This window comes from Aquarana catesbeiana, linkage group LG03 (genome assembly GCF_042186555.1).
Source record: "Aquarana catesbeiana isolate 2022-GZ linkage group LG03, ASM4218655v1, whole genome shotgun sequence".
Classification (NCBI taxonomy): domain Eukaryota; kingdom Metazoa; phylum Chordata; class Amphibia; order Anura; family Ranidae; genus Aquarana; species Aquarana catesbeiana.
Window position 1 is genome coordinate 465878712 of NC_133326.1, and position 26165 is coordinate 465904876.

A 26165-nucleotide genomic window follows, 5' to 3' on the forward strand; every position below is an offset into this window, starting at 1 on the left:
CGTAATGAGCTCTTTAATGGCAAACTCTTTATTATTAGAGGTGGATGTAAAACTCTCCAACGCTCTTAACGGTCTCTCTACGTCCTTACAAGCACGACACCTCCTACAGCTATAAAAACCATTCTTATTCCAAAAAGTGGGGGGCCTAGTCGGAGGGTCCAACACCTTCCGCACTACTTTGTCTGAGAAACTCAGGGCCCTTCTGTAAATAAACTGAGGCCTACAGGGTAGGACTGATTGTAACACTTTGTCCATGCACAGCACATGCCAGGGGGCGGCAAAAATGCCTTCCACTTCTTTGTACTGAGAATGAAAGCTTGAAATGAAGCTCCATTCATGACTGTCCCTATTTGGGACCAGTGGGCCTTCTTCTAAAAAGTTTACTCTAGGTTGCATAGCTAATTCCTGAATAATGGAATCTAGCGCTTCTTCATAATATCCCTTTTCCATAAATTTTTTCTTTATAATCTGAGCCTGTACCAAGAAATCCCCATCTTCTGAACAATTCCTTTTCACCCTAGTGAGCTGTCCCTTCGGAATATTTTTTAACCACATAGGGTGATGGCCACTGTCAATGGGCAAGTAACTATTAGAGTCTGTGGGTTTAAAGTAGACCCTGGTTCCCAACTTGTCACCTTGTCTAAAAATGCTCACATCCAGAAAATGTATCTCATTCTGGCTAAATTCCCTAGTCAGTTTAATATTATTAGCATTAGAGTTAAGTTCATTTAAAAATTCATGTAAGCTGTCGCTAGACCCTTCCCAAATAAAAAACAAATCATCTATGTATCGTTTGTACAGCAGGAGCTGGGCGCGGGGTACCGAAAAAATCGTTTTATCCTCCCACTCACCCATAAACAAATTTGCTATGCTTGGGGCAAATTTGGCCCCCATAGCAACGCCCCTGCATTGGGAGAAGAAACGGCCATTAAACCAAAAAAAATTATGGCTTAGGCAGAAGTCTAGGGCATTTCTAATGAAGACTTTTTGATTCTGTGGCAAATCCTCGCGTTGGCATAAAGCCCAGTTCAGAGCCAAAAGTGCGTCATCGTCAACTTCCAGTTCTTTTTTGTCAAAGCTTAATTGAACAAGGTAAAGTTAAAAGCTGATTGGCTACCATGCACAGCTGCACCAAATTTGGCACTCTCCAGTTTTAGTAAATCAACCCCTATGGTTGCTCTGTGCCTCCCCCCCCCCCCACCTCCCATCTTGGGAATATAACATAGCCCCCATTATTGGCCCTTATAGGCCAGCTGAACAAACTTCAAAGACCCTTGTAGTGCATTATCATTACAACAAATCTGGACAGTCGAGTTGTTCAATGGATCCCTGAACCTCAAATAGCTTGCGTTCTACTTGAACCCAGCATTGTCCTGAACCTAAATCTTATCCCTACTACAAAGTATCATCGCTCAGGAACCTCCGTTCATTGAATGTATGTGTTAATTCAATACTCAGATGTAACTTCCATTTTGTGATGTGTCCATTAGCATCCCTAATATAGCTAAATGTTAACTAAAATCAACTTTTTCTACTGTCCCTTTAGAAACAACATACCTGATCTTCTCAGCATCCAAAGTAAACCTGCAATTATTATAACCACAGCCATAACACTTATATAGATGTAAATTGTGCTGATTATATGATGTTTCTCATCTGTGAAAGGATAGGAAATACAAAAAAGGAGAAAAACATGTCATAGTTGGTATGTATTGCAGAGTTGTTCCATTACATCAAACTTAGGGCAATAAAGCATTAAACATCAAAATAGTTTGCTTACTAAGTGCATTATAGTTCACAAATCACTAAAGCTAAACTTTAAACAAAATTGTGGTTATATATTGATCCAAAAAAAACCTTAAATGCATAATTGTCCATGTAACGACCTGAATCTAGCTTTAAATAATTCTCCTATAATCTCCCATTCAGCTGCACTAGAAGAGAAATTGGCTGATGTGTCTGCCCTTCGGAGATCTATTCTTTTGAACAGCACTGTAAGGCAACATCATAAACATACTTTCAGAAGGGGAGAGCACAGAGATGACCTTATCAAGGTATTGCTGCTCCTTCGTTGTCCAATTGGTAGGCTGCGATCAGTAGGAAACAAGTTTTTTTTTTTCATTTTGAATAGTGTGGGAAGGTTTAGAATCCCTGTTAGGCTTACAATGCTGTCCTTGGCCCTGTTAGTAAGTCTTCTCCTCTCTTATTGCCACATGATTTCACCAAACAGGAAATAAGGATAAATCTCTCTGCAAAAACCTCTGCTGGGCTGTTCCCATCTCTAATGGTTTTTGATGCTCTCTCCATGTTGAGGCAATCAGCATTGTTACTGCCCTAGTGTTATCCAGGGAAGGCAGCAATGCCCCCAGTGGGTGAGTTGGTAGAGCACCCCGATTGCCCTACCCTCATATATAAGTTGTCAGTGCATGCTAATTCCAACAACAGGTCTGTAGTTTGGGAAAGCATCCAGTCTTGAATGATGATAGCAAAATATTTATGAGTTACTGCAAGTGATATATTGCTTCTTTCCCTATGAAATTACCTTGCTAATATATTATATTTTCTGATAAATACCTGTGTTACACTTACACATTACTCAGAATGCATGCACTTAAAGGCAAAACCTTTTTTTAGAGTGGGGGAAAGATAGATGCTCTATCAAATGTTTATATTTTCTTCTAAACTTCTTGATTTGCCTCTGGGACAGGAAGCAAATGGAAATTTGCCCAAATTTGCAACAAATAAACTGGTAGCAGTTTTAACCCGTAACTACCATATCCAAAATGTCTTGGCTACAAATACTTTAACATAAAAAAGTAATCTATTGCTAGGTTTATATTTTCTTCTAAACTTCTTGATTTGCCTCTGGGACAGGAAGTGAATGGAAATTGAATGGAAATTTGCCCAAAATTGCAACAAATAAACTGGTAGCGGTTTTAACCCATAACTACCATATCCAAAATGTCTTGGCTACACTTTGGCTATACTTGGCTATACTTTAACATAAAAAAGTAATCTATTGCCAGGTTTGATTTAAAAAAGCTAACATGTATTATTTTTTTTTTTTTAGTTAAATGGACATTGGCTATAATAACTATGACATACACATATATGCTTAATGAAATGCAGCTGATAAACATATTAAAAAATAAGCAAACCCTGACATTTGGTTTTCTAAAGCACTGTACACCATAAACAACGGTCACTTTTTATTTTCTATTTGTTTTCTGTTGGTGCTGCTGATCTCCTTCAGTCTCTACGCAGCCGCTTCCTGTCTCTATTCATGCACTCCACCAATCACCACCATTTCTTAGGGTGGATTTTCTGATGGTAAAAAACAGTGGACCATGCCATCATGGTCTCGCTTAAGCCTGCATAACAGGGTGACAACAAGAGAACAATTGGGAGATGGAGACAGAGCATTGTCAGGCTGTAACAGAAAGTGCCTGAACATCTTTGTGGTATTATCATCAGAATATTTTTTTATTAAATAATAGCTATAGTTTTAAAATGGTTGAAACATTATTTTTTATATTTGTTTAATTTTATAAGTATTCATATGCAACAGTGTGGCCCCATTTCTCTAAGAAAAATAATGTGTAAGTGTATGTAATATTAGAAAACTGAGTCTAGATTCAGATTCCCTCCACACTTCTTATTGTCACATAACCTAATACAGAGCACTCAGATAATTACTTGTAACTCTTAATGGTCTTCCTTCAGAACCTTTGCATTTTGATTCCCAGTTACTTGAAGCCAACCTTCAGAGAAAAGAGTTAGAACCTTACTGAACTGATGCTCAGGCAGAGACAGGCAATACCTTTCAACTGTTCAGCTGTCTTACATATAGACTTGTAGAGCAAGATTACATATAAACATGTAGAGCAAGAAAATACTGCTGTTCATCTACAAAATGGTTACTGTATGGTGATATCCTGATGTTTTTATGTATAAATAAATTTGATATTTTTATATATCGGTTTGTTCCTGATTTATTTTTGGCACCCTAAAAATACCATTATGTTCCTCCTATCTATGTACTTCAACATAGGGATGTGGTCCTATTGACTATCTAACATCCAGCAATATTTTTCAAAAATTGTTCAGCTGTCTTGTTGAACCCAAAAGAAGGCTCTGTATAGCTAGCAGCTTTAGTAAGGTTCAGTACTTGCAATATATTTTAATAGAATGTCATTTTCCCCTTATGTTAATGTTGTTAACTTAAAATGATAATATTTAAAGGGATTTTCTGAAAAAATAAAAAATAAAATGCCTCTTCAACAGTATCCCAACAACCAACTAAATAACATTGAAGCATGTACCTCGGATGTTTGTAGTTAGGTCAGTAATGATTGTCTGCTGAATTTCTGCATCTGTCTTATATTTCAGTGTGAGTGGAGCCAGAGCAACCAACTGATTGCCACTAAATACCAAACATGTCCAGTTTGTTGAATATTCATCGATATCTGTAACATTTACAGTAATTTGCCTTGACTGAGAGGTTACATTGTGTTTTTTTACAGCAACAGAGGTATATCTGTTCACTTTAGCCCACACCAATAAAACACGACTGTTACTTATAACATGGGACACTTTGCATGTAATTGATAAATTGCTATTCCGAAATACTGCAGATGATGAGTAGGCATTAACTGTAAGATAAAAAGACAACAAACATTTATTATTGATTGAAAAACTACAGTAAAAGTTTGCAAAGGCAAACTTAGGGAGGGAACGTTTTAAATCAGTTCAGAGCATTTCAGCTGGGACAAATAAAATATATGTTTGCAAATTATTTTCTTCCCTTCCCTTGCAATCAAAACTAAGGGTCGTAAAAGAGAAGTATGTTTTTATACTTACCTAGGTGGATGCAGCATTAGACCATTGCTGCAGCTGTCGCCCGGTGTCCCTGCACTGAGAACCGAGCCACCGAACACAACTGATGGCTCGGTTCTCACTCCTCCCCGAGCAGAGAGCTGCTGACTAACAGTCAGCATTGCTCCTCCTCTCCTCCTCCATGCTCATTGGAGCACTGAGCTGTGGAGGGGCAGGGAGCGGCCATCTCAGCATCACAGCGGCTCGCTGAGACTGCCATCAGTCAGGGCAGCTGGCAGATCCAGACTTCGGAAGTTGGGATAACGCACTGCCTCGACTGATTGCAGTGACATCACCAGCCCATCAAAGTACCCAAGTAGCTGTCACTAGCCCATTAGGGTACCCAAGTACCTGTCACCAGCCCATTAGAGTATCCAAGTACCTATCACCAGCCCATCAGAGTACCTTAATACCTTTCACCAGCCCATCAGACTACCCGAGTACCTATCTCCAGCTCATCAGAGTACCCGAGTACCTGTCACCAGCCCATCAGAGTACCCGAGTACCTGTCACCAGCTCATCAGAGTACCCGAGTACCTGTCACCAGCCCATCAGAGTACCTGAGTACATGTCACCAGCCCATCAGAGTACCCGAGTACCTATCTCCAGCTCATGAGAGTACCCGAGTACCTATCACCAGCCCATCAGAATACCCAAGTACCTCCCACCAGCCCATCAGAATACCCGAGAACCTGTCACCAGCTCATGCCTCCTAGAATATATGTTGGGGTGTTTGCTTTTCAAAATAGGGTCATTTTGTGGGTGTTTCCATTGTCCTGGTGCTCCAGGACCTTCAAAAGTGTGATAGGTTGTCAGGAAACTACATGTGTAATTTATGCACCTAGAACACCTGATGGTTCTCCCTGCATGTTGGGCCTCTCTATGTGGCCAGGCTGTGTAAACGTCTCTCACAGGTGGTAACGCCATACTCAGGAAGAGTAGCAGAATGTTTTTTGGGGTGTTATTTTTTGCTATGTACATGCTCTGTGTTAAAAAAAATCTTATAAATTGACAATTTTGTATAAAAAAAAATAAGTTTTCATTTTCTTTCCATGTTTTCCAAAAACTTTTAGAAAAAAATGACATGTTCAAAAGACTCATTATTCATCAATGAATATACGTCGGGGTGTTTGCTTTCCGAGGTGGGGTCATTTTGTGGGTAATTCCACTGTTCTGGTGCTCCAGGACCTTCAAAGGTAATCAGGAAATTATATGTGTAATTTATGCTCCTAGAACGCCTGACAGTGCTCCCTGCATGTTGGGCCTCTGTATGTGGCCAGGCTGTGTAAAAGTCTCACACATGTGGTATCGCCATACTCAAGACGAGTAGCAGAATATATTTTGGGGCGTCATTTTTGCTATGTACATGCTATGTGTTAGAAAAATATTTTTGACCCAGATCTCTCATTTACCCTTAAAAGAAAAAAAAAAGGGCACTTTGACTTTAACAAAAAAAAGCCACGTACAGGACCCCGAAAGCCAATCACCGCCTTCAGGCTTTCTAAGGGTGTAAATTGCTCATTTCACTTCCTCACTACCTATCACAGTTTCGAAGGCACAGAAATACCAAGATAGCAGATAGCACCCCCCCCCCCCCCCCCAAATGACCCCTTTTTGTAAAGTAGATACCCCAAGCTATTTGCTGAGAGGCATGTTGAGTATTTTGCAGATCTCACCTTTTGTAAAAAAATACACGCCCTTAAAAAGCCTGGAGGCGGTGATTGGTTTTCGAGGTCCTGTATGCAGCTAGACTGCCAAAAAGTCTCACACATGTGATATCCCCATACTCAGGAGAAGCAGCAGAATGTATTTTGGGGTATAATTCCACATATACCCATATCATGTGTAAGCAATATATCATTAAAGTATTTTGTGTAAAAAAAATAAAATAAAATTGTAATTTTTCCAGAAACTTGTGGCAAAACTTCCATGGGCTCAAAATGCCTCTCAGCAAACAGCTTGGGGTGTCTACCTTCTGAAAGGTGGTCATTTGGCGGGGGGGGGGGGGGTTCAGCTATCTTGGCATTTCAGGGCCTCCAAAACTGTGATAGGTAGTGAGGAAGTGAAATGAGCAATTTACGCCCTTGGAAAGCCTGAAGGCGGTGATTGGTTTTTGGGATCGTGTACGCAGCTAGACTGCCAAAAAGTCTCACACATGTGGAATCCCTATACTCAAGAGAAGCAGCAGCATGTATTTAGGGGTATAATTCTACATATACCCATGGCATGTGGGTGACAATTTTGTGTAAAAAAAATGTAAAAAAATATTTTGGTCATTTTTCCAGAAACTTGTGGCAAAAAATAAAATATTCTATGGACTCAACATGCCTCTCAGCAAACACCTTGGAGTGTCTACTTTCCAAAAAGGGGTCATTTGGGCAGTGTTTGAACTGTCCTGGCATTTTATACCCAACATTAGAAGCTTATGTTACCCACTCTTCTAACCACCAAGCCTTTTCTGATACTTTTTGTTTACATTTTTTTTTTGCTAGAAAATTACTCTAAACCCCCAAATATTATATATTTAAAAAAAAAACAGGGGTCCTACAGAATAAAATGGTGGGTGTTGCAATTTTTTTGCTACAAAGCATTTGCGCAGAGATTTTCTTTTTTGAATTTTAATGCACACAAGCAGAATATACTGCTCAATTGTTCTCTAAAATATAAAAGGTGATTTTAGACCAAGTACATAGATATCAAACTCAACATGCTTTAAAATGATTCCCATGAAGTGGCGACAAACTATATACATTTTTAAAAGCCTTTACAGTGTACCACTTTGGATTTACAGAGGAGGTCTAGTGCTAGAATTGCTGCCCTTGAGCTGATGTTCAAGGTGATACCTCACATACATGGTGCAATTGCTGTTTACATACGACACAAGACCGATGATTGCGTTCGCCTTTGCGAACGGGGAGAGGGGTGCTTTAATTTTTTTTTTTATTATTATTTATTTTGCTTTAATATTTTATTTTTACACTGCCCCTTTCATTTTTTGTAATCACTTGCATTGTTATCACAAAATATGTAAATATCCCCTAGGTACACTTTTTTGAAAAAAATGGAGTGCATTAGACTCTAGATCTCCCCTCTGCCCTTAAAACATCTGACCACACCAAGATCTGTGTCAAAAGATGATTCCCAATTTAAAAATGGTGCTGTTTACATCCGGTGAAACCGAAGTGATGAAATGCTCATAGCTTCCGGTTTCTTAGGTCATAGAGATGATTGGAGCTATTCCGGTCTCCGATCAGCTCTATGGTCTGCTGGAGGAACCAATGGCTGCATTCTCGGGTTCCCTGGTTGGACAGAAGAGCCCGAGAAAACAATGGAAGTCATTGGGAAGGGAAGACCCCTTCCACTGCTCGTAAAAGTAATCTAGCGGCTAATTAGCAGCTAGGATTGCTTTTACATGAAAGCCGACTGCTGGCTGAAAAAAACGATAGCAATATGATGTTGGTCCTTGTTGGATATGTATTGTAATGTTCTTTTTTTCATGCAGCATGTGGGCTAAATGAAAAAAGAGAACCTAACAGATTCCTCCAATCAAATCAATGGATATGGATATAGAAATCTCTGCCAGAAAAAGTCTAGTTTAGAATATACTGCCCTGCATCCACCCACTTCTAATGATGAGCATACATGCAATGTTCACACGCAATGTACTTTTTTTTCGCTCAGCCCATGGGGCTTCCTTTATTTACATCAATCGATGTGGATGAAGAAGTCTCTGCCAAGAAATGTAAAAACACTGCCCACCCCAGCCCCCATGCTTTGGCCTATACGTTTTTTTTTTTTTTTTTAAGTCACCTCCTACAGCGCTGCAATCATTGATTTATGTACTGTATTCTGAAAGCAAACCCAGTTGCTGTCAGAATAAACAAATCAGTGCTGCAGCTGAATGGCGTTCCTGCAAAGCAAACAACAGTTAACAATAAAACACAGTACCAATAAAACATTAACTCAATAAATCAACAACTTTTTTTTTGTATTGCAATCTGTGCCAAAAAAGAGTAACAAATATATGCCAACGGATAGGGGCGATCTGCACTCTGACCACTACAGCCCCCATGGTTCGGCATATACATTCTTTTTTTAACTGCGGTGCAGTCGCTGAATTATGTATTCTGAAAGCAAACCCTGTTACTGTCAGAATAAACAGATCAGTGCTGCAGCTGAATGGCATTCAGAAGTAAGTGAATATTGATCCCGTATAGTGAACACTTTCTACTCCTTTAGTAAATCAGTCACATATAATAAAAGCACATGTGATAACAACACATGCATTATATAATTTAGATTAGTAAATGTAAAGTAGTAAAACAACATACCTTCAACCGTTACAAGATTTATTGTAATCCCAATGCTGTTATCTGGAAGAATGCATTTGTATTGGCCAGAAACATTCAAACTCACAGGTAGTTTGACTCCATTAGAACAGTTCATGTGGTTGTGAAATTTTCCACTGCTTGTACTGCTATTATTAAAATTCACATGTATAGTGTCTTTGGTTACTGCATCATGTGATGTCCAGTGCCAGCTAATATGTGTGACTGTTTTTGGCACTTTGTAGAGTAACACAACATCATCCTTATTGGCCCGGTACATTGTAAATTCATCTTTTGTATTCCCTAGAAGACAAAGTATTATATAGAAACTTCCCTATCTTCCTCATTGACATAGTATGCAACATTTGTTCATAGACTAAACAATGTATGCAGACTCCCCACACAAAGAATGTATTCCCAGTCTTGACCAATAACCTGTACCCCACTGGAAGAGCCCCCCCCCCCCCCCCCCCCCTGAAATAATGGCGCTAATAATCCAGTCAACATATTGCAAGACCAAAGAGTAATTTGAATTAAAGGATGGACTACAATTTGACTTTTGTGGGTTTGGTGTGTAGATAGAAGTGTATGTAACAGTTTTATTTCTTTAGATCTTCAGCTGGGCTTTATTTAAAGGAGGAAGCAAAGAAGATCAGAGCAAATTGTTATCCATTGCAGTACTTCCTTCTATGATATATTTGATTATTCAAATGCTGTTCAGGAAAGTAAATGGAATATGACAGAAGCTACAAGCTAAACAATTACATGATGGTTGCAAGAAAATGATCAATAGGAATCACTGGCAGCCTGTCCATTAGGGGTGCACTGGCATACTTTTTAGAATAATATGGAGAGGCTAGAAAAAAATTTAAACAATGTGGAAATTATATAGTTTTACATTTTGACCATAGATACACTTTAATAAAATATCCCACCCCTCCTAAACAGTTTTTTTGCTTTAGTTAAAGTGGTTGTAAAGGCTCAAAGTGTTTTACCTTCATGCATTCTATGCATTGGCTCCTGCTGCTGTACATCACAGCCAGTGAGCCAATGAGGAGAGAGGGGGGTGGGTCTAAACCATGGCTCTTTGTGTGAATAGACACACAGAGCCGCGGCTCATGAATGAGCCTGCGTGGGTGCCCCATTTCAAACTGCTTTCTCTGGTGGCACTCGGGAGGAGGGAGGGGCCAGGAGCGCCCAAGAGGGACCCAAGAAGAGGAGGATCGGGGCTGCTCTGTGCTAAACCAACTGCACAGAGTAGGTAAGTATAACATGTTTGTTATTAAAAAAAAAAAAAATATATATATATATATATATATATATATATATATATATATATATATATATATATATATATATATGTTTTATAGATTATATTGCAAGTCCCAGCCTATTTCCTGGGAAGTTACTTTTGTAACAATATGTTTCAAGTGGGTAGGGAGTGACTTTGACATCAACATCATTTTGTACTGTTCAACCTAAATAGACCTCAAACTAAGCTTAGTATAAGCCTAGACTGAGAATTACTTTTAGTGCAGCCCAACTGTAATGCCCTGTACACACGGTCGGATTTTCCGACGGAAAATGTGCGATCGGAGCATGTTGTCGGAAATTCCGACCATGTGTGGGCTCCATCTGACATTTTCCATCGGATTTTCCGACACACAAAGTTTGAGAGCAGGCTATAAAATTTTCCGACAACAAAATCCGATCGCGTCAATTCCGACCGTGTGTGGACAATTCCGACGCACAAAGTGCCACGCATGCTCAGAAGAAATTCCGAGACGGAACAGCTCGGTCTGGTAAAATTAGCGTTCGGAATGGATATAGCACTTTTGTCAGGCTGCAATGTCTAAAATTGTTTAATACAGCGCACTCTCTTCTTCTTTATAATGCTACAAGAATGAAGTAGTTTTGCTGCTGATATTCACACAGAGTTCTCACAAACTTCTTTCTTTATTATTTATCGTGATTTCATCAATATATTTTGATTTGTCACATCTGACAAAAAAGATATATGTTTTTGTTTTTTTTTTTTTGGTTGGTATTGTTTTCAAGCCTGATCGTGTTTTAATTTTTTTTTATTTTTTGATTTTACATCCTGAATATTTTTGGGTGTGTTTTGTCTGTCAAGTTACCACAACACCACCACAACACTACCACAACACCATTATTATCTTGTATTATTTAATCTCAAGGAGATTGCTTGGTGTTGGTGCCTCTTGTTAATTTCACATTGTATATTTGAAATGTACCTGCCTCCTCACAAACTGTCCTTTTTGAAGGAAAACACACATAGGCGAGTATAATAAAACAAAAAATCCTTTATTAAGGGATCAGAACCAAACAAAGAGGGAGGCAACGCTGGATAAATAGCAGAAATTGGCGAAGCCTTTGGCCCCCAGGGCAGACATCAATTATTTTACTGAAAAATTGGTGGCCTGAGGAGTCCTTATCTAAGGGAGTGCAGTCTGGTCCAGAAGTCCAAGAGATCCTGAACAGCAGCAGATGACATGTATGTCCCCAGGCTGTAGTCATACAAGAGCCTGCATCTTTTGCCAGACCAGACTGAACCCAGGTCACCACTCTCTGGTCTTCCTTCCACGCTTCCTTCCACGCTGTGTCTCTGGTGGTGGAGTTGTGGCAGGAGGAGGAGGATGGTCCAACTCACACAGGTGGGTTTTGTGTGTGATTTCGCCCCTCACCCCCTTAGTTAGTGTTTTGTAAAGAAGGTCCTCACACAGGAGGCATTGACCCTCCTGCATGTCCTTCAGTTTTGTGGCAACCATGGAGGCAAAGGCCTCTTCAGGAGTGGGTAAGGCTCTGAGGGAAGCAGAAGCCTCCTGTATCAGCCTGAGTGCTGAATCCTGCATGTTACTCCCCTTCCTGGGTCTTTTGGTTGGAAGGCGGAGGGGAGGGACCTGCGATTCTGTCAGGCTCCTACTGGGCCCGGCCTTCTCCTGGCTGCCACTTAGCCCCGCCTCCTCCTGGCTGCCACTTACCCCCGCCTTCTCCTGGCTGCCACATTCCACAGCCTCCTCCTGTGTGCCACATTCCAGAGCCTCGTCCTGGCTGAGGTCTTCCTCTGTATGAAAAAGGGACATAGTTTTAGTTTTTTCTTCATCAATCACACAATTTTCACCTCATGACTGTTGCAAATTGAATGTTCAGAAATATAACTGATGATCATTCTGAGCCCAGCATTTTTCATTCTTGTCCCAATTATATTTACCCACTACTGTCTATTGATATGTAAAACACTTTATTAAATCAGCAATTAGTGATCAATAATAACATCTAGTAAACATAATTTATTTATTGACCAGAAATCTGTAGAACAATGCTATACCTGACTCCAGCTGGGCTCCTCCACTTCTTCCTGGCTGGAAGTCCCAGGTTGGACATCGGAAGCCTCAGCTGGGGTGGAAGATAGGGTGGAAGGAAGAATGGAAGGAAGAGTGGAGAGGGATTCCCTGACTTCAGTCTGGTCGGACAGAAATCGCAGTCTCTCCTAGTACCACAGCCTGGGGACATAAAAGTCATCTGCTGCAGCTCCTGATCTCTTGGAATCCGTGACCTTCTTGCGCTCCCTAAGATAAGTGCTCCTCAGGCCACTAATTTTGGCTTTTAAACAGGGGATGGTTGCTGTGGGGACCACCGGCTTCATCAACTCCAGCAGTTTCTCCAGCGCTGCCTGCCTCTTTTGTTTATGATTATAATGCGGGTGTTTGACCTGCCACAGACAGGGCAGCTCCCTGTATTTGTCTATAAACAAGGGGAGGAAGTTGTGGTCATTGAAGCCATCCATTTTATCTGCAAGACACAACACAAGACAAACCCTAATGCCAGGCGAAACTCTCCTAATCTTGTTACAATATAGGCCTCAATCTAGAAGCAGTATAGGCCCAAGTTTAGATCTTACCTTTGTTATCACGATCGGCGTCTCCGATACTCCTTCCTCTGCTCACAGATCGTACGTAAGACGCACGCGTGTTACGCTTTATATACACTGCGCATGCGTGAAACTCCGCCCGCCCCTGACGTTCTTTCTAGTCAATTCCCCGCCCCTTCTCGTTCGGCACAGTGGGGGAAGAGCACATGACGGAGACACAGCAGGTGCGTGCTAATTACAGCAATGAGGAGGAGGAAAGCCCAGAGCCAGAAACGTCCCGATCCCAGAAGAGACGATTTAAGGCCTCAAATATGTTCTTTGGGGAGATGTTGGAGATGGTCGACATCCTGAAGAGGGCCGACTATGACGGGAAGTATGGACCTTACTCCAACCCCAATGTCAGAAAGGCCAAGATCATGGCGAAAGTTGTCAAGAGTCTGCACCGGAATTTTGGGGTACGTCGATCGAAAGATCAACTCAGGAAGCGGTGGTCGGACCTCAAATTAAGGGAGCACGAGCAGTACAGAAGGATCAGGAGAGTACTGCAAAAAAGTAAGTAGTTATCCTGTGTTTCTATTCTTTATTTTTCTAACGTTCGAGCTGCTCCATGTGCTTTTCTTTACTGTTGTACAGTTTAAAATGGCAACTTTCATGTTCATGGGCACATTATTCGTTCGTATGAAACATTGTTCGTTTGGCATAGAAAACACCATGTTTTGGACATATGCATTTGAATAAATTTTTGCTACCCTACTTCTTGTCAAATAGTTTTGGTGTCTAGATGGGTTGGTAACTAGAATGAAATGCAAACTAGATTCTGTGTAAGGAGAGGACACTCAGCAGCTGTTTACACATCTGGACACACTCAGCAGCTGTTTACACATCTGGACACAGGAGCACTAGTATGGGACACAAGAACACCCTTTTTATTAGGGGGTCCCACACAGGTGCTCCAGTGGATACTATAGGGGTGTCTCAATCTGTGAAGCTTGTACAAAACAGGTAAGTATTTAAGCTTGACAAAGTGACAAAAATATTTCTTCATCTTGAAACTCTGCCAAAACAGACAATTGTACCCCACTTCCAAGCAATGTTTCATGTTCCTATTTCTGTCATCAAATATCTGTGTGCTAAGTATACCTATTTGTTTTTTTGCATAGGGGAGAAAAGACTCGTAGGACACCACTCATCCGAGGAGTCAACAGACCCCCCACCTCATGAGGAAGTGGAAATCCAACAGTCAATAGGAGGAGGAGGAGGAAGGTGACGTGGTGGAAATAGTCACCACAACAGTGAGTGTCTGCGACCACAGGCTCAGGTAAGAGATGGATGCCGGAATATTTATAATACACTGTGTGTTTTTGTTTTTATATTTTTAAGTGATCGTGATGTTGTGGATGAAGGACATTTCACCAGTGAGAGTGCCCAGATCCTAATCGGAGAGATAATAGAGTGTAATAGGGACTTGGAAAACATCCAGAAAAACATCAATGATGTTAAAAACAAAATGAAGAACATCATTGATGTTTTAGGTAGAGTTTAAAACACCTCCAAATCCCTTACTTTTTCTTGGTTTTTTGAATTGAAAAATTTTTCAGATTTTTGGACATATTCGAGAAAAGCCAAGTTTTGAAGATGCACACAGTGTGTCAATATGTGCTATCTGCCATCACGGGAGATCAATGTAGGCGTTTTGGGAGTGCAACCCCTTCCTCAATAATAAAGTAGCTGTGAGGAAGGGGTTGCACCCCCAAAACACATCCCTTGATCCCCCCGTGATAGCACATGTTGACATTCGGAAATTTATGTGCATCTTCAAAATTTAGCTTTTCCAGGGGTGACTTCACCCCATGTGAACGCAATGTCAAACACAGTTTAGATATACTCATGTCTGATATTGCCTTAAATTTCTACAAAAGTTGAACTTTGTAAGTTCCAGATTTGTGTATTTCTTGTTTGTTTGAAACATGCCTGTTTTACCTTAAAAGGACATTTCTACTTTTATTAATGTGACACAAAAATTGTTATACAACAAACATGTTGGTTTGTTTTAAAAACCTTTTATAAATGCACATGTGATTGTGCTGGTATTAAAAAGATTGATACTCAAGAATGTGTGGATTATTGTTTCAATGCTCCTAAAATTTTGTGGTGGTAAAATTGTTGTTTTCAGTGACAATGGGGGTTATTTCCTAAGGGCAAATCCACTTTGCACTACAAGTGCAGTTTCAGTGCAGGCTCAAGTGCACTTGTAGTGCAAAGTGTATTTTCCTTTAGTAAATTACACCCAACACTGCTTTTTTAGGTTACACAATCACACCATTTTCAGGACTCCCCACATTTCTGTCAGGGTCAGCTAAAAGAAACACAAGCAGTAAATGTCACCAAAGATTTTAGTAGTTAAAATTTTTTTTTATTTGAAAAATGTATCAGACATTGTCTGGCATATTGATGGCCCGCCTACCCGCAAAGTAATCAAGGTATCTAAGACGCACCTCGCGGGCACTCAGGGGGGGCAAGCCAGGATGGCCAGCCTCAAGCGCCGTCAGGGTTGGTTCATTTACTTGAATTCTGGCCTCAGGCCCAACTGAGGCAGCATAGTTGGCAGAATTTCACCTTAAAAAGTTGTGGAGAACACAGCACGCCAGGATGATATGATTCAGTTTATACTCCGCCAAGTGTATGGGTGTAAGAAATAGGCGGAACCAGCTGGCCATGATTCCAAACGTGTTCTCCACCACTCTTCTGGTTCTGGTCAGCCGGTAATTAAAAACCCTGTGGTCTGGGGTGAGGGTCCTCATAGGGAATGGCCGCATAAGATGGTCCCCCAGCGCAAACACTTCATCCGCAATGAAGAGGAATGGGAGTCCTTCCACATTGTCTTCTGGAGGTAGCAAGTCCAAGCTGCCATTCTGGAGACGCATGTAGAACTCCGTCTGGGCGATGACTATACCATTGGACATCCGGCCATTCTTCCCCACGTCCACATACAGGAACTCATAAGTAGCCGACACCACTGCCAACATCACAATACTTTTGAACCCCTTGTAGTTGTAATAGTATGACCCCGAGTTGGGTGGTGGGATGATGTGGACGTGTTTCCCATCAATTGCCCCGAAGCAGTTAGGAAAGTCCCACCGCTGGGCAAAGTGGGAGGCCACAGTCTGCCATTCCTGTGGGTTGGAAGGAAACTGTGGAGTCAAACAAGAACCAAAAATTTATCATTTTGCACATAAACAATGAAAGCACATTAGACACAAACATTCTTGGCCAACATCAGTATAACATTTATTTTAGGGAGTATTTAAAGACCAAGATATAAGGTCCACCTATCAGATTCCTCCTCCCCCCTCTCATTGGCCCTTTGTAAAATTTTATGGGGGGGGGGGGATATGTTTGGGACAGGTAACCCTCTCCACTTCATCGAGAGATGAATGGCGAAATAATGTGTATTAGTTTGGCCAGCCCCTCCTTACTTACACTATTGGTAGCCCACTGGACAGGAAAGAAGTGTCATAATACAAAGATATAAATGCACACTGTGCACATTTTAGCACATTTTTACATTCCGCTGTTACGTATCAAGATAATAATAGGATACCAAAACTTTAAACAGTACCATTTGAAAGTATTCAGGCAGGCCCTTGCACTACATGCTTTGGGGAATTCATCCATAAATCTGACCACTAAAGAGGTGGGTATAGTGTGTATGGGTTTGGCAAAGTCAGCAGATAGAGGATTGTTATCAGCTGAATTAGCAGTTGGGGGGGGGGGGGAGGGTTCCAAATGATTATTGGGACACCAAAAAAAAGCCTCTGGCACTCTGCCTGAATTTCAAACACACATCACAATTTTATAAATTTTAGGGGGTTTTTAGGGTAAAGCACTACTATGGAGCTAACAAAATACATTGTTAATTGAGTAGACGAGGTGAATATAGGGTCAGGTGAGCATGCTGGGGAGGTAAGTGAAGGCAAATATGCATGAAGGACAAAAAATAAAACCTAAAATTACAGCATGCATGAGGACAAAGGGGACATTCACAGCATATTACAATCATGGTAATTAGGGAATAAGGAAAGAAATACAATATATTAACAAACATTCTAGACAATAAAATGTAATATTAAAGGATAAAAATCTTACCTTAATATACTCCTTCTGCAGGACCTGGATGATTGCAGAACAGGTCTCTGGGATAATGATCCCCAGAGCCTGAGGGGAGATGCCTATCAAGAACTTGAGGTCCTGCAGGCTTCTCCCCGTTGCCAAGTACCGCAGGGTGGCGACTAGCCTCTGCTCCGGAGTGATGGCTTGCCTCATGCAGGTATCCTGCCTGCTGATATAGTGGGTCAGCAAAGCCAACAAACGGGGTCCGTCATCCGGAGAAAGTTCCTGAAATCCTCACGATTATTCTCACGGATCTCACGGAGAAAAGGCATATGACAGAACTGGTCATGCTGGAGCAACCAATTCTTGATCCATGAACTCCTCCCCACCCTGTTCATGGACTGGACTTGTGTCAAGGTAAGGACCCCAACACCAAGCCCCCGCACAGCACGAACTCTACGATGAGTACGTATACACAACATAGCTAGAAAACAGTCGGCTGCTCAGAACGAAGTAACAGAAAGCACTGAAGAACAGCAAGGTGAAGAGCGACCTGAAAAACAGCAACGAGCGGACAAGAACGCACTGAATAATCAAATACGAACTCACTGCATGCACTGAAGACCAGATACAAACCCACAAGCAAAAACTGAACAGCAGAAAACGATCTGAAAACCACGAGTCTGAAAAAGCGCGAATCATCTCTCACCAAACTTTTACTAACACGAGATTAGCAAAAGGAGCCCAAAGGGTGCCGCGCTTGGTTCTGAACTGCCCTTTTATAGTCTCGTCGTACGTGGTGTACGTGACTGCGTTCTTGGCGATCGGAAATTCCGACAACTTTGTGCGACCGTGTGTATGCAAAACAAGTTTGAGCCAACATCTGTCGGAAAAAATCCATGGATTTTGTTGTCGGAATGTCCGTTCAATGTCCGACCGTGTGTACAGGGCATTATTGAGGACACAACAGTGGAATCTAATTTCATCTCACTGACTTCATAAAATGGTTTTGGTTTTACCTCCAACAAGATCTGTTTAGTCTGACATATCTATACATTGGGATGACCTGTGGATATGCCATATGCTGCTACTACTGACACCAGTAATGTTAAAGCGGTACTAAAGGTTCGGCTTTAAGAAAAAAAAATAGCAAACATGTTTTACTTCCCTCCTCTGTGCAGTTGTTTTGAACAGAGCAGTCCCAATCCTCCTCTTCTCGGGTCCCCTGCCGGTGCTCCTGGCTCCCCCCCCCCCCCTTGACCAGTGCCCCAAATAGCAAGCTGCTTGTTATGGGGCACTGCTGCATGCTCACTCCCGAGCCCTGCTCTATGTGTCCATAAGACATATAGAGTCGTGGCTCGGCCCCGCCCACTCCTCATTGGCTCACTGCCTGTGATTGACAGCAGTGAAAGTCAATGTCTCCCGCTGCTGTTTCAGCCAATGAGGAGAGGTAGACCCAGAACAGCTGAGGCTCTCGTGCACATTGCTGGATTGAAAGGGGGCTCAGGTGAGTATTAGAGGGGCTGTGGGGGGAGCAGACCACAGAAGGTTTTTTACCTTCATAGAATGCATGAAGGTAAAAAACCTTCAGCCTTTACAACCACTTTAAGCATTTACACTAATGTACATGTAACCCACCAAGAGGCGTGGAAAGAATATATAATGGGAACCTTTTCAATATTTACAGTTGACACTTCGTTGTAGAATGCAACAATTAAACAGATCACATATTACAACAGTTGTATTTATCTTCTCTACTGAATGCCTACAGTCAGAATAAAGAAACACATTTGTATGAATTGTGTGACTTCATTGATGCACTGTCCCAAAACAGTTTGGGAATGAAATCTTTTTTCTGAGGGTCTAGAACAGGGGTATTGAATTGAAATCCATGGAGATCCAGTCAGTAAAATTTTATTCCAGCAGAGGTCCGAATAGCATGTTTGATTAATAATAGCACCTGTGCTCATTGGAAAACTGCTGCAGCACCATGCGGCTCAGCATGGCGCGATTTAAAATAGAATCAGGGACTTCTTTCTTCTGCCTTTCTGCATGTAAGGCAGCCCATTGAAATTAACAGGCTGCCTACATGCACAATGCAGGTTGCAATAATGTAAGCGTAACCCCAGATCCTTCATCCTCCACACAACAATCCCAATAATACTTTAATATTCTCAGTCCCCCCTACATATCACCCCCCCCTTTTCATATGACCCTCCCCCGTTCACATCCCTGCCCTCAGTCCCCCTTTATATCATCCCCCTCCTCCTTCACATTCCTGTCCTGGCTTCTCTTCATATTACCTCTGTATTCCATTTACATTCCAGTCCTCTTTTATACAGTATCACACCCCCCAATTCTGTCCTCAGCCCCCCCCCCTTCAAATCACCCCCCACTCCTTTATATTCCTGTCCACTGACCCCCTTTTATATCACCCCCGACTTCCTCCCCATACAGCACAGCAGTTGTATAGTCCTCTCCCTTGTCTTACCTTACACAGGGCTGAGCACGGCAGACACAGCAGGTCTAGCGCTGACGTCAGGAGGCAGGACAGTTCTGAAAGGAGCACAGGGGCTGCAAAATTTTTCTGTTAATCAGCTTGTGGTTGGTTGCTAGGAACGTCTGTCTAGCAACCAATCACCTGCTGCTTAACATGAAAAGTTAACTTTGCAGCTCTACCCTTGTCCAGAACTGTCTTGCCTCCCGATGCCGATAGCAGCCCATTGGGGATGTCAGCGGTGGTGACAGCTGAGGGGGGAGGCGACTCCTAAATGGCAGGATCGTGGCAGGCAGGGAGGAAGGGTGCCTTGGTCCGGACGTGGCCCACGGTCTGCCATTTAGTGATGCCCAGTCTAGAAGATCAAATAGGGACTCATTTAAAAAAAATACATCCTACTCTTTAAAAAAAAAAAAAGTTATTTGATCATAGAAATGCAAGAAGGCTGCAAATACAAGATTTTATGTAAGTCATGGAGATACGCGGTACCTATTTTTTACATTTGAAAAATATATGACCAAAAGTATTGGGACACCTGCCTTTACACGCACATGAACTTTAATGAAATCCCAGTCTCAGTCCGTAGGGTTCAATATTGAGTTGGCCCACCCTTTGCAGTTATGACAGCTTTAACTCTTCTGGGAAGGCTGTCCACAAGGTTTAGGAGTGTGTCTATGGGAATGTTTGATCATTCTTCCAGAAGCGTATTTGTGGGGTTAGGCACTGATGTGAACGAGAAGGCCTGACTCAGTTGCGGAATTACTAGGGTCGCCACAGTCGCACTTGCCACGGGGCCCTGGTATTCTGTCACTGTGGGGGGGGCCCAGCGGGGTTGCTATTCACAGGGCTCTGAGCGGAGAGCGTGTCTCTCAGGTAACAGCAGCACAGAGACACCAACATTGACAGTCTTATATCCCTCTCCGACGGACACCGTCCGGTCTGTCTTCTCTCGCACGGGATGACAGAGGACACACAGCTGATCTCTCCCTTCTCCCCCCTCCCCTCTCCTGTGTGCTCCACGGGCAGTCAAGTGTGAAGCTAATGAGCTCACATTTCCCGCGGAGCACAGGAGAGGGGAGGGGGGAGAAGGGAGAGATCAGCTGTGTGTCCTCTGTCATCCCGTGCGAGAGAAGACAGACCGGACGGTGTCTGTCGGAGAGGGATATAAGACTGTCAATGCCGGTGTCTCTGTGCTGCTGTTACCTGAGAGACACGCTCTCCGCTCAGAGCCGTGCTGTCCTGAGAAGACAGAGGTCTCTGATGGGCACTGATAGGAGGCACTGATAGGGACAGTGATAGAGGACACTGATAGGCATTGATGGGGGCACTGATAGAGGACACTTATGGGCACTGATAGGCACTTATAGGGGATGCTGATAGGGGAAATTGATAGGGGGCACTGATAGGGGGCACTGATAGGGGGCAGTGATAGGGGACACTGATAGAAGGCACTGATAGGGGGCACTGATAGAAGGCACTTATAGGGGGCGCTGATAGAAGGCACTGATGGGGGGCGCTGATAGGGGACACTGATAGAAGGTGTTGATAGGGGACGCTGATAGGGGGCACCGATGGGAGGCACTGATAGGATTTACTGATTAGCACTGAAGGGAGGCACTGATAGGGGGCACTGAGAAGGCACTAGGGGGCACTGATAGGGGACACTGAGAAGGCACTAGGGGGCACTGATAGGGGGCACTGAGATGGCACTAGGGGGCACTGAGAAAGCACTAGGGGGCACTGATAGGGGGCATTGAGAAGGCACTAGGGGACACTGATAGGGGGCACTGATAAGGCACTAGGGGACACTGATAGGGGGCATTGAGAAGGCACTAGGGGGCACTGATAGGGGGCATTGAGAAGGCACTAAGGGGCACTGATAGGGGGCACTGATAAGGCACTAGGGGAGTCTGATAGGGACACTGAGAAGGCACTAGGGGGCACTGAGATGGGCACCGATGGGAGGCACTGGTGGGCACTGATAGGAGGCACTGATAGGAGGCATTGATGGGCACTCATAGGCTACAATGATGGGCACTGAAGAACACTGAAGAACTTTTCTGACATTCTTGACAGTTAATGGCAGTCCTTTCCTAACACAGACACAGCGTGGGAGGAAAGAGCTGCGGATAACTGGCAAGTCTGTTTACATGTGATCAGCTGTCATCACATGATAAAGGGCCACTGTGATTGCGCTGGATGCTCGTCCCAGGGGGCATGCGGGAACCACGTTTTTGGGATGATGTACATGGACACCCTCCCAAAATTGGAAATCTGGGGCTCGGATGGAAGGGGGGGCCCATCATGGTTTCTTGCACTGGGGCCCTGAAGGTTCTAGTTATGCCACTGGCCTGACACTCTAATTCATCCCAAAGGTGTTCTATCAGGTTGAGGTCAGGACTCTCTGCAGGCCAGTCAAGTTCCTCCACCCCAAACTCGCTCATCCATGTCTTTATGGACCTTGCTTTGTGCACTGGTGCACAGTCATGTTGGAACAGGAAGGGGCTATCCCACAAAGTTGGGAGCATGAAATTGTCCAAAATGTCTTGGTATGCTGATTCCCTAAGAGTTTTCTTCACTGGAACTAAGGGGCCAAGCACAACCCCTGAAAAACAATCCCACACTATAATCCCCCCTCTACCAAATGATTAGGACGAGTGCACAAAGCAAGGTCCATAAAGACATGGTTGAGCGAGTTTGGGGTGGAGGAACTTGACTGACCTCAACCCGATTGAACACCTTTGGGATGAATTAGAGCGGAGACTGTGAACCAGGCTTTCTCATCCACATCAGTGTCTGACCTCACAAATGCGCTTCTGGAAAAATGGTCAAACATTCCCATAGACACACTCCTAAACCTTGCGGACAACCTTGCCAGAAGCTTGAAGCTGCATTGAAGCTGTTAAAGGTGCAAAGGGTGGGCCAGCTCAATATTGAACCCTACGGACTAAGACTTGGATGCCATTAAAGTTCATGTGCGTGTAAGGCAGGTGTCACAATACTTTTGGTAATATAGTGTTTATAGTACCCTCAAAAATCAGGAACAGGGTTGTTTATTGAGCTTAAATGTGCTATGCTGGCCCAAATGTAAGCTGTAGTGTTCATTCTCACTGATCCACCAGGAAAGAGTTGCACCCATGGGCCGATGACAGCCATTTGATGCTCTTTTGCAAACAGTTCCCTATGAGGTCCTAGAAAGTTTTAACAACCTGACACAAACTTTGTATAAAGCTGTTATGGTGGATAGATCTCTCTACACATGACTCCCTAGATTTACCTACCGTCTAAGGCTGGCCATACATTATACAATTTTCATACAATTTTCTGTACAATTTTCTTTAGATTTACCTTCAACTATGTAGTGTAAGGGCCTGCCTAATTGGATGCCGTTGAAAGTGTTGTTTAGTTTTGACCTTATATTAAAGTGGAGTTCCACCCAAAAATGGAACTTCCAATTTTTGGATTCCTCCCCCCCTCCAGTGTCAGATTTGGCACCTTTCAGGGGGGAGGAGGGAGCAGATACCTGTCTAATATAGGTATTTGCTCCCACTTCCTGGCATAGATCACCGCTGTGCTTGCGGTGACCTACGCCACTTCCGGCACCTACACTCTCCTCCACTGCTGTATTCTGTGAGACACAGAACACAGCAGGGACCAGAGAGGACGCGCAGCGCGACTCGCCCATGCACAGTAGGGAACCAGGAAGTGAAGCCGCACGGCTTCACTTTCTTATGCCCTTACTGAGGATGGCGGCGGCAGCAGACGAGAGCCGAAGGACGGATCGGCTTTGGCTGCTGACATCGCGGGCTCCCTGGACAGGTAAGTGTCCATATATTAAAAGTCAGCATCTGCAGTATTTGTAGCTGCTGGCTTTTAATATTTTTTTTTCAGCGGACCTCCGCTTTAATATGTTTTTTGGTAAATCTAAAAGAAAATTGTACAAGAAAATTGAACATGTATGGCCAGCCTAAGTTTAATTCTACCTTCTTTATTGCACATTATACAGTTTGCAAGAGGGGGATTGAGATGCAAACTATATCTAAAGGAGTACATGTATAAGGCTTGAGGGTCACTAGAATCACATATTGTGGCATTCAAGTCACAGCAATACAACAAGCAGTGGGTGATTCACTTTATCAAAATCTGTATTTAAAGCGTATCTAAAAACAAAATAATAATAATACCTACCCTTAAATGAAAAGAAACAAATGCACCTCATTTAAGGACTAGTAAGCTGCAATTTATACATTTTTTGCTGTTTGGTCCGATTCAACTCAAATTTTACTTTCTGGTAGCCTGACCCTTAAAAGGGGTTGCATTCTTTGCATTAAGATAAAAAATCCTTCTGTGTGTAGCAGCCACCCCAGCACCCCTTAATACTTACCTGAGCCCCATCTCTCTTCAGTGATGTCCACGAATGTCTAAGCCAGGGCTCAAAATTTCAAGTCCTGACCTACTAGCCAGGCCTCAAGGGTTACTCGCCACCAGTTGCTCCACCCAACCCCTCCCCTGTCCCTCCCCTAATTCTGCCCCTAAACACGCCCTCATCAATTATCTCATGAAATTACCCTAAATGTTTTATGCAGAATTAAGCAACTTTATCCATGCTCATCAATGCAGCCTCACCCGTGTCCATCAATGCAGCCTTGCCCGTGTCCATCAATGCAGCCTTGCCCGTGTCCATCAATGCAGCCTTGCCCATGTCCATCAATGCAGCCTCGCCCGTGTCCACCAATGCAGTCTCACCTGTGTCCACCAATGCAGCCTGTCCGTGTTCATCATGCTGCCTACCTGTGTCCATCATGAAGGGGAGCAGAGGAGAAGAAGAGCATTGCTAGCCAGATGATAAGAGCGCTGTGGGACATTATTGAAACAGCTTTCATTTCAATTGCTGTGTGTTCCCACAGCTCGGAGTCCCTTTCAGCCCCGCCCCCTACCCAGGGAACTTTGATACACATCACTCGTCCTGGGTTGGACGGATGATCTGTCTATCAAATTCCCCGGGACCAGGGGGCGGGGCTGTGTGTGACAGCAAGTGCGGGGAACACTCGGCAATTGAAATGAAAGCTGCTAGTCCTCGCGCTCTGATCATCCAGCCGACTCTCTCTTCCCCTCCTCAAGTGCTGGGAAAAGGACTCCAATACAACCCGCCGGCTGGGAGTGCTTGCCCCCCCTTGCTCCCAGGCAGCCCTTCCTCGCCAGCCCTCAAAATTCACTCGCAAAATGCGAGCAGGTGAGTGTAATTTTTGAGGGCTGGTCTAAGCCATCCGGGACACTCCTTCTGATTGGCTGAGACATAGCAGCAGTGCCATTGTCTCCCGCAGCTGTCAATCAAAGTCAGTCAGCTAATCAGGGGAGAGAGAGGGCGAAACTGGGTCGGGGCTCCATGTCTGAATGGACACACAGAGCTGTGACTCCAGTGCCCCATGGGAAGCTGCTGACTGTGAGAGCACTCGATAGGAGGGAGTGACCTGGAGCAGCAAAGAGGAAACCGAGAAGAGGAGGATCCGGGCTGCTCTGTGCAAATAAATAAAATAGAAATAACTGTGCTATTCAATAAAAAAGCAGCCAGCAAAGTTTGTTGATCACCAAACATAAAGTCCAAAAAATCTATAAGAGCGGCGCTTAAAATTGATGATGTAAAAAATAGTGAGTCCAAGGTAAAGGGAGGAAGGTTCCAGTCACCGGTAGAAGTGCATGGATGTGGAAGCACACAACACCACGTGGTAAAGTAATCTGCTTACCAGAAAGCAAAACAAGCTAGGCATGTATTTTAATCCACAGCTTATCCGACAAGTTGGGCTCCACAGCACAACCGCTAGAATTAGGAACAGCCCGTAATACCAAAAAAATGTTTTTATTGTAGTAACTTACATTTAAAATTCAAGAATGCATGCATCAAGGAAATGATAGGCTGCAGCGTTCAGTGTGCTGGTGTCAACCTGCCTGACATGTTTCATTGCAAACGGATGTCTTCAGAGGCGTGGTTATGCAGATACCAACACACCCTAAATATATATATGTTCATACCAGGAAAGCAATTAAGCATGATTAGAACAAAATCAATCCCCCACCAAACAACTGAATCTCTTGGATTATAACACATGTGAAGAGACTAATCAATAGCAAACCTCACATGCTGTTATTTCTCTGGTGGTCTAGTAGGGAATATAGTGTGAGTGAAAGCAGACAAATCGTGCTATGGGAGGCACGAGAAAACGCCGTTGTCACGGCGCATGCGCACTGGCCATCAAAGCTACGGCGCATGCGCGCCTATAGAGGCCCTGTTATTTGCTCGCAGGGACTGCAGCGATCCCTGCGAGCAGAGCCAGCGCATCATCATGTCTAGAGTGATGACTGCGGCCCTGGAACGCAGATGAGTACACATCCGTGCTCCGACGGCGCAGCCCGGAAATCGTCATACTGTGAGACAGCGGTGGTGGAACGCAATGCGGTCCATCAC

The 26165-nt window shown here is 43.4% G+C and overlaps 1 protein-coding gene across 2 annotated transcripts in view; it reads right to left on the minus strand.

Moving 5' to 3' along the window:
• LOC141132458 (uncharacterized) overlaps window positions 1-26165 on the minus strand; it is a 211574-nt gene that overhangs the window by 77339 nt on the left and 108070 nt on the right. Inside the window, exons 3-5 of one of the 2 annotated variants that reach the window (XM_073620847.1) lie at window positions 9207-9506; window positions 4323-4652; window positions 1558-1656 (exon numbers count right to left, since the gene is read on the minus strand). In XM_073620847.1, the coding sequence (XP_073476948.1) occupies window positions 1558-1656; window positions 4323-4652; window positions 9207-9506 (729 nt within the window). The remainder of the gene's footprint in view (window positions 1-1557; window positions 1657-4322; window positions 4653-9206; window positions 9507-26165) is intronic. The other variant, XM_073620848.1, reaches the window with a different exon arrangement.